Here is a 14,184-nt window from a genome sequence, read left to right on the forward strand (position 1 = left end):
CAAAATGAGATTCATTTCTTCCTTCACCAGTTTCATTCAGCTCCTTCAACATTTTGTTCATTTGTTTGTTAAGATGCGGATCTCTAGCAGATTGATCACTTCAGATGAGACAAAGCAACCCCTTGGTAAATCCCTCTGGAAATGCAGAACATATTATATGCACAAGAGTTGAACTCCTTGAATTTCCCCTTTTCAGATCCTCTTGGTTTCCAGTCATTCAGATAAAGAATGGAGCTTTTGTAGGCCAGCTAATCCATCCACTGAATGAAATATGGTAAAGTTTTACACATCCATATGTTCTTTCAAGGCCCTGGTTTACATCTGTAGATGTAATAATAGCTGCACTAATGTAGACAAAAATCACGGCTCGGGCCCCCAGAGAAGATCTTTAAAGACTTGGGTTGAAAAGTCCCAATGCTGCAGTCAAAGGAACTGGCAAAATGATTTAAGGGCTGTCTCCGCTTACATTTATTTCTGCCAAAGCACTGGCTTAATTTTCTTTGTGTTTCTTAATAAGCCACCTCTGTGAGAGGGACTCTTACTTGAAATGCTTGTATGTCCTAAGCTCAGAAGTGGGCACTGTTGAGTGGTAAGCTGAGACAAACATCCAAAGGTGGTGTCGTGCTCAAGCTGTAAAATGAGCCTGTTCTTCATCTTCTCTAGCATCACAGTCATAAACTAGCATGACAACAGCATTTACACAATGAATTAAAATGCAAATCTACATTTTATTCGATGAAATCGAGACAAATGACACACTTGAAGCCTGCCACAGTAGCCATTACAAACATTAATATAGTTTTAGATGATGACTTAAGCCAAATGAGAGGATGGAATAGAAACGCTGTACATCAGCGCTTGTGAAACACTACAGGAAAAAAGCAATTCTTGCCCTACTAATGTAAGCCTAAAATACAAATTAGTGATAATTGTGCTGTAAAAAGATAGATCTGCCTTTCGCATAAGTGCCTCCAGGGAAGCCTCCAGCCACCAGGTGTACAACGTGGGGAAGCAGCCTGCCAGCAAAGGAGAGATGAGGAGTGTCTCAAACTATGTGGGAGAGGACTTTGCACTGCCACAGCTTAATGGGATGTGGCACCATCCAGGAGAGTCCTGTGACAAGAGGCCAAACAGCCACTGGCCTAGGACAGAACTGCCTAGCTGGTGTAAAGATGTATTTATGCTACGTCTGATTTAGATTGTGCTCTGCACAATCAGATCGCTTTGAAGGTTTGCCTTGTGCAATCATTTCCTTTGTCAGGAATCAGAAAAAGACTGTGAAAAGACTGTGAACAAATTGTTTAGGCATTGAAATTTAACCCTGTGGAATCCTTACAGTGTAGCACAGTGTGACACAGCAGGAGCACATTTGTCAGGGGACTGAAGCCTCTTTGCTCTCTCCGCACAAAACATATACATTAGCATTGTGTGGTGTGGGTGTGCTCCCAAGCACATGATGCAGCTATGGGTACACAGCTCCATGCCTACCCTGCCTCCCATCTGCACTGCAACTGCATTCAGCCCTGAGCACCATCTCTGTTCCATTAGGGAAAATAAAGGCTTCAGATCCTTCAGTAGTGTCTGGAAGCGCTTCCATTATATTTTCTTTTAGAGATTATACAAGATTTTATTTTTAAATGTCCATAATGCATGTGGGAAATTACTGAGTATTGCAACAATCTTTTTAATAGACCTAATGTTTTTCCACTAGTATTCTAGCATTAATAATGTCAGAATATAAACACCAAAAATGAAAAGGCATTTGGTAGAAGCTAGTCAGTTCCAAGACTTTTCACTCTGATGTGGGCTAAGCAAAGAACCCAGCTGGTGTGGTTTCTATACCAGCACTCATGACACCAACAGTTTCCATCTCGGTTAGGCTCCATACAGCAAGGTACTGTGCATCCCTTGCTCCTCCTGAAGAGCACAGTCTGAGAGTACCAAGTACCTCACAGCAGGAACACAGCCCTCTGTAGAATTAAACCTTAACACAAGATATCCCATCAGTGTTTTTGTGAACTGTTGAAAAATATGCTGACAAGAATAAAAGAAAATAGTCATTTGGAATTTGGCAGAGAAAAGCCACTCTAAATCATTTCCAACTGCAATAAGCCTTTGCTCCTGTTTTACGAGTAATAGAAGAGACTATCCCTGTTTTATAAACTCATTCAGTTAATATGTTTAAGAATGTAGACAAGTTTCTCTCCTGCAGGGGTTTTCAAATATTGTCTTTCCTTGTGGCTGCCAGTATTTCAACATCCCGTTCCAGAAACACTGTTTATTACTCCTTGGGAGAAAAAAACACACAAAAAACTGCTGCATGTGAGGAAAAGAAAAATGGTTAGAAGAACAAAAGATGGTAAAGGACAGTTACATATTAGGGAATACTAAAGGGCTATATGCTGCTCCCTGCTGCTGCAGTACACCAGAGGAATAAGCAAAATGTAAAAGTCTTTTCACTCTACATAAGAAGGCAAAAATATTTCCAGGATGTTCTATAGACAGACAAGAGTTCATACCTCCAATACCTTCACATCAGTATAATCCGCAACTTCAAGTTCCAAGGGTGTTTCAACTCAATTCTGCAGCAATTTCAGCTCTTGAAGTACTGAGCAGCCTTAGTCCCATCACTCAAATCAGCGGGACTCAAGTATCCTCAGGTTTCCTCTGAATGTGATCAGAACTTTGCTAACAGTGTTCCTGCAGCCAAGCAATTCTCCTCTCTTCTGAGCCACGCAAACTTGCTGCTGACCCAAATGAAGCCAAACATCCCAGGGTTCTTCCCTTTGTGCCAGTGGAAGTTTTAAATTCACTCTGTCCTTTCCAAGAGGAACAACGATGCATACACCAAACTGTGCATTGCTCCTTCCCTCCACAGTGAACCCTGCCTTAATTAGGAGGACTTTTGCAGAGGATGTATTATCTACCATTGCTAGGACCACCCACACTATCATGTCATACAGAATTCAGCCCTTCTATCACCATCAGATCCGATTATTTCTTTATTTAGAAGCTACTAAGACGTTTGGAGATGCAAAAGCACATCACTTTACTTTCTGAAAGGTAGCAGTAGGAGACATCTCAGTGCAGAATGGATTCCATAATTAGAAAAGGCACAGGGGCCAGCTTTTTCCCCCTTCATCAAGCTTGGGAAGCTACAAACAATATGCAAAGGCAAAAGGGGAAAATGGTTACAGTACTGAGAAGGCTAAAATTTGAATGAGATAACAACAAACCTTTCTTGTGGAAGGAAAAGGAAATGACCGATTCTGAAAAAGCCTCTGTGATAAATCATCACCCCTGCCTGAAATTCCATTCATATATGCTGCAATATCTGGTAGTAATGTTAGAGGAAAACAAAAGGTAACAAAAATTTAGCAACAAAACAACTTTATAAAGAACAAAAGATAGCTTGCTGGAATTGCTGAGCTCTTTCAGCAGTTCAAACAGTAGAAGGAGATTTCAGAATCAAACAAGAGTTTCAACAGCTGTATTTGTATTACAGTGAGGCATAAAAGTGAAATACAGCTCTAATAAAAAATTGAAGTTTATAAAACTGGATGGTAATTTTCCACCCTTTCCAGAAGTGTCTCAGAATATCCAGGGGAATAATACCTGAAAGAGAAACATTTTGTTTGTGCATTAGACTACAAGGCATGTTCTGTGCTAAGTAATGAAATACTATTCATATTTCTATTGATCAGGAAAAAATTCTAGCATTAAACACCGGTCAAGCAATTCTACAGTTATTCCCCTACAATGTTTTAAGAGCCTGCTTTTCAACTTACATTATAATTTATACTTGGAAGTCAAATTTTCAAAAATATGTTTAGCTTCTTTTAGGGCATGTAGGTACGTGGCTAGTTTTTAGACAGGTTCAGCAGCCATAAGCATTGTCTTTACTAAGGAATGTAGATGTTAACTTCTTTTGAAATTATGGCCTTTAATAAAAAAGCATGAATTTACACAGAACTACAGGCTGCCAGACAACAATAGTCTACTGCTGTTCATCAAACACAGGCACACACCCCAAAGCTACTGTGAAGTCTACATCAATGCAAGAGACATTGATTCTGGAACAAAAAAATTTATCACAATGACCTTCTGTCTCTAATGCCAACTCAAGGACAGAGATTATCCAACAAGTTTTCATTAGAGTAGGACTCTCTGGTGCCATTATTGTCCTGCTGTCATTCAGTTGGTTTTGCACAATGGACCAACTACATGCCTCCAATACACAAGCTTCACCAAAGCTGCTAAATGCAGTTCTTGTCTTTCAGGTTAAGAGTATCTGAAATGTATTACTGTGTTACTCTAAAAACATCCATCTCAGTACATTTCTGGGTTTGCAGGCACGTAAAGGGCCATCTCTGAGCTCTGGAAGCTTTAACTATAGAGGAACACACTTCCATGTAATGCATGCCGACAATGTATCAAAGTAGAAAACCCCAATGTTTTCACACTGAAGGAAGATCCATTTACCTGGATGATTTCTGCATAATGTAACTCTTTTTAAAACTCATATTAGTTCTCTGATAGTAAAGACTTTCCAATGCATTATTATATTCAGTCTGCAAACAGCCTAAAATAACAGGTCTCCAGGACAAACCCAGAGCTGGAGTCTATTATAGCAGCTGTGCCTCAGGCAGCACAACCAACATCAAGCAATAGCACAAAGAGGCAAGCAGGAGATGCTTGAAGGGGCCCTTTTCTTTACTGCATCCCAGCCTACATGAGTAACCTTGCTTCATTTACAGGGAAAAGAAAATAGCTGTAACAAAGAAACATTAATTATATCCAGAAAAGCGTAAACAAATGTTTTCTTTTCCTCTCAAGTATTAGCTCCAGACTAAAGTCTCTTTATGATTTTGCTTTTACCCATTTGACTGGCTTTTCCTTGTGGATATAAACAGGGCTCCCTTTTGCATGACTTAGTTTGTAGCCACTATTAGCCGAAGAACTCTGTTGCTATAATTAAAATTGATGATGCAGATTTTCAGAGCCTGTAGAGGGAGTGCATGAGTACAACATCCTTTTGATGTGCTGATGGAGTGAAGGACTGGTAAATGGATATCTAGAATCTAGGAGGGCATTTCTCTCATTATTACAATTTAGGATGGTGACATTTTGACTGTAAGCTATTTAATAGTGTTTCTGTATTCATTAAGGGCAAAGTTCAACTTGGTGCAGACAGCTGGTGTATGGTCCTTTTATATAACACTTAAGCCTCATGATGAGGCTGGGGGAGGAAGGGCAGCTGTGGGCAAAGCAACTGTGCAGGAGAGCCTCTGGACCCTCCATACATCAGAGGAAGTTTCAAAGGAGCCTCTGAATACACTAGTTCAGACAGGCTCTTAGGGAAGTCAAGGATGCAACCAAAGATTCACCAATACCTGTATTTTGGAGCCTGAGTAATCCATAAATAAGTTACCAAGATAAACTAAACTTCCCACAGACATTAATTAATATGAGAGCGGTTGTGCTGAAGCCTCAGAGCCTGTCTGGGTAGTGCAGGACCAACTTCCTGGCAGAGACTGATTATTTGGGCTTTGTTTACAGAAAATCTGATTTCAAAAACAATCAGAAAAGAGAAAATGTTCACAAGTATGTGTTTAGCAGCTGGTGTTACCACTGGGGCAGTTAACCAAATGCTATGCTATTTTATTAAAAACAAAATTCATGTAGAAGTTAAATCAATATTTTAAATCCTTGCTTTGTGTTGTTCCTGTGAAAAACATCTAGCAATGTTGTAAGTATGAATTTTTTAAATTTCATTTTCCCTACCTTACTACTTCCTCTGGATAGCAATTGTTAATGGTGTTGATATATTCCTGAAGAAGTGACCCAGGTTCTGCTTTTATTTCTTGAACCTTTTTAAGTCCACCAGTTGTTACAAAGAGACGACGTGCTTTACTGTCATGCGGTAGCATCTACACACAGAAAAAGTACATTAAAAAAAAGAATATTTTCTTTTAAAGGAATCTGCTACAAGGCTCAAATACAGTTTATCTGTTTTTAATTTAGAGAACAGATAAAATGGAACATCAGAGGTACAACATCTGTAATGACTACTGTATTTTAACACCCAGTTGTACAGGAAAAAAATCATAACCCAGCCCTTTATGGTTATAACATATTTAACACGTACTTTAATACATAACATATATAAAAATAATGAATTGAATGTTTATTTTTACGTAAATAATATTTCTTGAATTATTCCTACAGAGACAATAAGATTGTGGAGATTAAATAGATAATAAAAACAGAACACTAACATGGAATAACAACAGCATCTGTTCCACTTAAACCAAGTTATTCAGGTCTTTTATGTCAATTCCCACAGTTTAATTGTAGAGTAGAATTTTATATCATTATAATGATCTAGTATAGATTAGCGCATGAAAACAATACTGAGAATTGTTGCAAGTGAACAATGCAGCCTTGAAGCATTACATGCTACTATTAAATTCCTAGATATTAAAATCCTACAACACACTGTGTAGCCATGGAAGCCTTTTACAAACACACACACAAAGCAAAAATGTGAAGTTTCTGCAGCCAAAGGGGATGAGAAGCAGAAATGATCAGACAATACATTCTGCGCTCTCTGAGTGATGCCAATATGCAGCTCTGTCCAGAGGACTGGAGGGAGGGAGGCAGAGAGGGAGGGAGGGAGGCAGGGAGGTGGGGGCTGGGCCAGGCAAGGGAGAATGACAGCATGTAGTCCATAGGCCCACAGGGCTGCAATAATATTAAAAAAAAAGAGATAGAGAAAAGGGGGAAAAAAAAAAAGAGAGAGAGAGAGAGAATGCAAGATGTCAGCGCTTCATCTACAACAAAAACAGTCAGGTTTAAAACCAACTCTGAGAGTTACATACTATGGGGGTAAAAGCATTTTGTAAGCCTTCACACTGGTCAGACAAATCAAGCCATAAATTTGACTGTATCTCAGTGTAAAACAAGTCTCAAAGAGAAAGGGATTGCCTAAAAGGATGAAGGAAAAGAAGGATGAGATTTCTGCCGTGCATATAGGCAAACAGACTTCATTTCTCTTGTCCCTCTAGGCTGTACAAAATCAACAGACAGGTAAAGAAAAAAACAGAGGAGCACAGGGACTTCTTGCTATTATATGCTCCATAGAAGTGTCAGGAATAACTGTGATTGTTTCATTGTAGGAGCTGAAACGACGGCTGTTTCCATGTATCTCCCACAAGAAGAACCGCCAAGGAGGAACTAGCAAGGAGACAGGATATGGCCCCTTCCCTGCCCTCCTCCTCCACAGTGTGACTTCCAGGCTGGGTAAGACAGCAGAAAACTCTCTTGGAAGAGGCCCTAAAGCCAGAGAGCACCTCTGAGACACAGTCCCTTCCCCCAGTCCAAACTGAGACAGCACATAATTGCATGGACCCTGAAAACAATAGTGCTAAAATGACACAGTCCAGCACCAAGAATGGATAGCATCCCAGTCTGAAGCACAGCTTGGAAGTAAGGCTTTTACTGTGCTATAAATAAGCCCGCAGTAGTGATACACCACAGCTCTAAGAATAGGAAATTCCCAAGCTATGGTACAGGAGAGAAAAATGCTTTTACTGCAGCAAACTTAATTTTAAATGTATACTTCAGAAGAGCAAATGCCAGACAAGTATAGTTTGTTTAATACAGTGTAGGAGAAGAAGAAAAACAAAACATCATCTGATATGAAGGGTACAAAACCACTTCAACAGCAAACATTCAAATCTATACACTCAGTAACCAATTACTATACACTCAACTCATTAATAGCTCCAGTCAGCACACAGAAGCAAAAGGCACTAGATTCTGTGCAAATCTCCTATCTTTGTACAGATTTATCATGAAGACTGGACAAACCTAAGTGTTGCAATGTAATCATGAATCTGCACTACAAACAGTAGTGCTTCCAGATCTGTGATAATCAGAACTGAATATAAAGAGTGTTTTACTTGGCCATTTCCAGAAAGAACATCTCACCAAGAGAGCCTGGTACCCCCTGCTAACAGATTACACTGCAGAGTGTTGCACAAAAGCTGGTCTGTAGTTGAGCAGGATTCCCAACAGCTGGTGAACACTGCAGACACTGGAAATCTCCTGATTAGTTATCAGTTACTTAAGAAATATTTTGATTAAATTGTATCACTTTTTACATGCTGCACTCAAATCAACAATGTAATTAACAATAAACAGTTGCAAATTTTGAGAGCGATGAGAAAATATTTGGGATTTTTACACTTCCCTAACTGAGACTGAAAATTAATGAGGACAAAAGTGGTGAAGCCTTTATACTCTAGATTATTGTAAATACCTCGCTTAAGTCAATCCTGTACAGACAGCTTGTACTTTATCTAAAACAGATGTGACTGGGATTTATGTGATACACTGACTCAGTGAAAAATATTTGCACGTGGGTTAATATTCCACTTAATCGCAAGAGGCAAGGAAGAAAAAAACACCTTGCTTATAAGCAACTGTTTTCCCAGTCTTAGGATGAATTATGGCAGGTTCCAGATGAAACACTATCCAGCTTTATCAAACAAAAGAACAGGATGCTCTAAACTGCTTCTGCAGTGGATGCTTGAGGATCCTGAGAAAACAACTGGGACCTTTAGAGACACTTCATCTTTGGAAAGATAGCTTCCTGGCTAAATGGAAAACAACATGTTACTCATGAAGCAGAGCCTTTTCTTACCTTACTAAACTGCCCAACAATATGTTTCAGAATATTGGGAGGGGCATCATGCAGCAATGGTTCAAGCGCTGGAAGATATGTGCATTTCTGAAGGATGTTCTTTAAGGCTTTTTTAGTCTATTGAAATGCGAAATAAAATTTCTCTGGTAAGACATCAATGAAAACAACAAGAATTCATGTTATATATCACTGAAGTCTGATCAAAAAAGCAAACTGATCAGAATTCTCCAAGAACACATTCTAATAAAAAGTATGGTAGCTATCAGGTCACTTAATAAAGAATCAATTTTCTACTTAGATTTATTAAACCTCAAAACCTACGGTGCATCATATTCTTATTATGTTATCTACAGTCAAAGTAATGGCAATTTTCCTTTGACTACAATAGAAGCAGGAGTAGACCCTTTAAGTAAATTGAAGTACTGTAAATATAATAAGAAAGCTAAAGCAAAACACATTTTAAAAGATTGTATTTTAGAAGTGGCTTACTAGGAGAGTCTGCTGGTCTGGGACAGCAAAATGTACTGCTGTCCAGGCAGGGAGGGAACAGTTGTATATCAGAGCTCAGTTTCTGAAAACAGACTCAATGTTGACTGCTACAAGCAGTAATGACCTTCTTGGGTGGGATTATAGGTACAGTTAATTTAGCCTTGATATTTTGGTGACCACTGAAAATAACTATACAAAAGCTGGTTTACAGATATGGAACATTATACTTCAGTGGAATGAACAGAAGCACAGTACAACAATGAGAGACCATATACTGTCATATTACTCTCTTTAGTTGGTTCACTTTCTGACGATCAAAAATACACTTTGCCAAACTGCAACTCTACTAGTTCCCACACAAGGAAGGCCCTAAACATGAACAGCTGCATGTTTTCAAGAGCAAAGCTTTAAGTATTTGTTACAGTTTTATTACAATAATATAAATGTAAGCAAATCTACTACAAAGACTATAATATTCTGTACAAGAGCTTATGCTTTTTAAAAAAGTAGATAATTAGAAATTAATCACAATAAATTATAGCATTTATGGGTGTATGCAACTCTGATCTAAACTGGGGAGAAAATGAGGGACTAGACTGCTGTGGCTGTACCATATGATTTGGTATGCACCATATGCACACCCATTAGGGCCAGCCAGTCCTAATAAATGACACACAGCCTTTTGACACCCTACGCCCAGGAAATCTGTGACTCTATGAACATCAATAAAAGTACATACCATTTAGTAGTAATCAACAGGTATAAGTACTTAAAAACAATAAACATCTCATACCACAGATACTACCAATATACTTGCTTTCATTTGAAGATCTTCTGAACTGCGTGTGTCCATATATATAGCGAGCAGTGTGGGTAGCACGTCTGCTACTGCAACAGCACGTGCATGCGCAGGAGTATGTCTTCCAACCTGTCCCAAGGCCCAAGCAGCTGCTGCCTTAATATGATCTTCATGTTCTTCTATCAAGCAGGCACACAGTGGTGATATTCCCTGTAGCATTAATCAGAAGCACAACCTTTACAAGTCTATACCAGGGAAGGACAACTTAAAACTGATAGAGATTGTTAGAAAATGTTTCTCTATTTACACTCTTCTAAAATAAGCTATGAGAACGCATGCTAGTGGTGTCATATTTTTACAACATCATGACTAGCAAGAATTTTAACTAGAGTTATTAACATTAAAAGAGAGAAACAGATTCGATGTTTTAAGTCAGAAGGCAGTTTGAGATAACACAGAAATTTAAGGGATAAAAGGAATACACGACACAATTCAGGCTCTTCTAAAAGGGTAAAGTCTTCAGTTTTGTCAGACTGAAAGTAAAAGAATAAAAGTGTTTACAAATCTATGAAAGCAGTTCAAGACCAGAAGAGCTCAATCACTGAGTCGTTTGGTTTTGGGGGGGGTTTTGTAAGTCCACAGCACTAAATTTCCACTGCTCATCCTCTTCGTGAGTCCAGTAATTAATGTATGACTCATCCAATCACTACCAGAAAGCTTTCAACTCTTGATTTGAAGACATCAAGAGATGAGAATACCTAACTTGCATAGAACTGCTATTGAAGTTGTTCTGGTTCAGGGTCACAGTCTTTATCTTTTCTCCACAGAATTATGGAGCTACTTAGTAGCTGGTATTTTATGCCAGGATACTTCAATAGGAATCATTTCATGCTACTTTAGGTAAGGCAAGGCTAGTACTAACTAGAAAACCTTTTTCTCCATCCCATGGATCATTTTTCAGTCTTTTCTGCACACTCCTGGGGTTTTTTCAAGATCCTTTTCAAATACATATGCCTAATAGTACACATACATTAACTTCTGTCTTCCAATAACACTTCATCTTCCATTCTTTAATACCGCAAAGGACTTTTGCAGTATTGTCTTTTTTTGCCCACTGCACTGCAGCAGAAGACCACAGTGAAGTGCTTGTCCAGTATGACCCCAAAAATCATCTTTCAAAATTCATCTTTGCCAGGACGCAGTACCACAGAATGGAGCTATCACTTTATAACATAACATCGTAAATGCATAACTGCATGTGTTTATACTACAGTGTGTTTCTTTCAAATGGTTCCAGTTTACCAAGCCCTGTTCTGAGCACTGTGTGCCACCCCACAAACTTAGTTTCCCCTGAAGCAATGTTTTTTTTATAACGGGCTTTGGGTTTCTTCTGTGGATCATTATTTAAAATATTTAATTACATGAGGATTTGCACAGATCCCTACAAAATCTCTCACTGCACTCCCATTCAGTTATGGTAGCAACCATTATTAGTCTTCAAAGATGTATCAGGTGCTTCCTCATGAACTTAATCCTGGATTCATCCTGTTCAACGTCAAGCACTCAACAGCAGAAGCCTATTTGCTCTAGGCATCCCTGAAAGTAGAGACAAAGACACACCCAGAGAAGAAGGGCCTCCAGAGAGGGCAAGGAAAAAGTGTCTATTTCTTCAGTTTTCAAATGCAGAGGGGCATTTTTTTTTGCTCACTCCTACCTTCCTTGCATACTTATTGATGTTATGCTGTAGCAATTTTCAGTTTTTAACTTGCATTCCTACTAGAACGCCTCTGTTTTTGTTGTTTCCACTCATACAGTGTATTTTAAATAACTGACATAGTATGAAAATGGGCCAACAATGCTCAGTGAAATTACTTCCTTCCTCCTGTCATTAGTTAGCATTATTCATATCAGAATATTATGTCAGGCACTAATTTCCCCTACTGTGAATATTGCAAATTCTCTCCCTTCTATAGCAGAATTTATTTAAACCTGAAAATGTATAGCTTATCTCATTTGAAACGTCACTTGTGCAACTGAATCAAACAATACTACTACATTAGAAACTAAGGTCAAGTCCGAAGAATTCTGTTGCAAGACTACTCTAGTGGTACTGAGTCATGCTAGTGCAACGAAGAACGTGCCATTAAACATTCTTGTTTCAAAAAGGGTTTTGACGTAGCCACAAATACTCATTTTAAGAGGAAACAGACCATAGATATTCACTGACTTATTTTTTGTACCCATGCAATTGCAACAGAAAAATCATGTACTGTAATACAAATGCATGCTCTCAAACTAATCCAGGACATTTTATAAAAGGTTCAACTTCATAAAGACACATTGATCAGGTTACCACATAATTTCAGCCATAGCAAGCAGCAATATTTGGAGAAAGTGCATTTGTCAACAGCATGTATATAATTTTGTCACAAAATACATTCTCTGCCTATGGTAATTTGTATCTCTTTCTCAGAATACCACTGAAGAATTACAGGAAGACGACAAAGTGATAGCTAACCTTGGAAACAATCACTGCCATTGACAGGTTCTCCGAATGAGCTGCTACATAACCAAGCATCATGATGCCAGGCAGTCTGACAGTCCCTCTGCAGCTGCCAATACAATCAATCACAGCAGCAACTCCACCTGCATTTACTATAAACTGTGAAAGCTGAAAAGATAAATGGAAGAGATTAGATACTGTGAAGTATCAACAGGCATAAAGCACTACATTAGAAAAGTCTTTAAATTTATTGCTCCTGATTTACAAAATAAAGCTGGAATAAGAATTATGTATCATATAGACTGTTGAGCACTAAATGCAGCATCAAATTCTCACAAATGACGCTGTTTTGCTACCCTGTTTTTGACTGACTTTGTTGCAACGAAATTGTGACTCTGAATTCTTGATGCTGTATAGCATGGAGTGACACACTCTCAACTCCATTAGTATACACCAAAGAAGCATGCAAACAACAGCCCAATACATGAATGCCATTGAAGACACACCTAATGAGCAAGATATTCTTTCATACTAGTGCCCACTCATTCCCAAGCCAACATCATATGTTCTGTGCAGGGACTGAGGGCAAGACCTCCTCTCACCTGCATTCTAGATGACCTCTGCACCATAAAAGCCTTTGTGGATCCACCCATTGAGGCATGAAGCCAAAGACAACTGTCATAGATGTGCAAAACTGACTTGGACTACATCATTCTGCCCTGTCAGGGTACTCTAAGAGAGGTGTTCAGGGAACATACTTGATGAGTGTGCTTTGCCCCAGGATGCCAAATTATATAGCCTTGTTTATAAATGATAATCAAGCTATGTCACATACTTCTATTCAAAAGGTACCACTTCTCAGATCACTTGAGGGACAGCAGTAGAGTATGTATGATCTCAGCAATGCACAGAAATAATTTCACATCATGATTATTTTCTTCTATCTTTTTAAGTATATCCCATTTTTTCCCAAAGATTCCAAAGCAAAAGAAACATGTTCTTAAAAGTCAAAATCAAATGAACAAAACTGAGGCATGTGGATTTCCAATCCAGTTGATTTCTGTAAACATGAAATCCACATTTGCCTTAGAGCCTTTAAAAGGGGGTTGTTCTATTCATGAAACAGCTAGATAAAATTTAAAGTTATTGCTTAGGAAAAACTGTTTACATGATTATGAACTGCAGCCAGTGACGACCAAGTCCAATGTCTGGGCACAGCCATGTGCACTTGGATGCACAGACCTGCTACACAGACACACTCGCTGGTGCTATGGCTGTGACCCTCAAGTCCTGCTGCGAGTCCCCCAGATCCTGACCCTCACAAGCATTTTATTGCATATGCAGACAGAGAGCTGAGGTCCAAAAGCCACAATGCTCACATGACTGACACAGCCAGCTCCTCTAGCAATATCATTTGCCAATCTGTCTCTGCTGCAACATGTGTTGCTTGAATAGGGTTGCTCAGAGATGGACGGAGATCACTGTCACTCAAGTCGAACGTGATTGTGCCTTCCCACTGGGAGTCACCAAGGTACATCCTACAGCTCCTTTGGAGAGCTGTTAGGATGGTCAGTTTCCCTTGCATGGAGGTCCTGTGCTAGCAGCTCTTCCAACTTTACCTGCAGTCTTGTGAGTTTGGCCTCTGGCTTCTGATTCTAGTCCTCCCCTTTAATAATGATTTCTTCA

At 39.0% G+C, this 14,184-nt stretch overlaps 1 protein-coding gene across 2 annotated transcripts in view; it reads right to left on the reverse strand.

Moving 5' to 3' along the window:
* Nucleotides 1–3,398: 3,398 nt before the first annotated feature.
* SPAG6 (sperm associated antigen 6) overlaps nt 3,399–14,184 on the reverse strand; it is a 35,119-nt gene continuing 24,333 nt past the window's right edge. Inside the window, exons 7-11 of one of the 2 annotated variants that reach the window (XM_074897973.1) lie at nt 12,514–12,666; nt 10,014–10,205; nt 8,708–8,824; nt 5,785–5,930; nt 3,399–3,615 (exon numbers count right to left, since the gene is read on the reverse strand). In XM_074897973.1, the coding sequence (XP_074754074.1) occupies nt 3,549–3,615; nt 5,785–5,930; nt 8,708–8,824; nt 10,014–10,205; nt 12,514–12,666 (675 nt within the window). In that variant the 3' untranslated portion in view covers nt 3,399–3,548. The remainder of the gene's footprint in view (nt 3,616–5,784; nt 5,931–8,707; nt 8,825–10,013; nt 10,206–12,513; nt 12,667–14,184) is intronic. The other variant, XM_074897974.1, reaches the window with a different exon arrangement.

The sequence above is a fragment of the Athene noctua genome, chromosome 2 (genome assembly GCF_965140245.1).
Source record: "Athene noctua chromosome 2, bAthNoc1.hap1.1, whole genome shotgun sequence".
Lineage (NCBI taxonomy): Eukaryota > Metazoa > Chordata > Aves > Strigiformes > Strigidae > Athene > Athene noctua.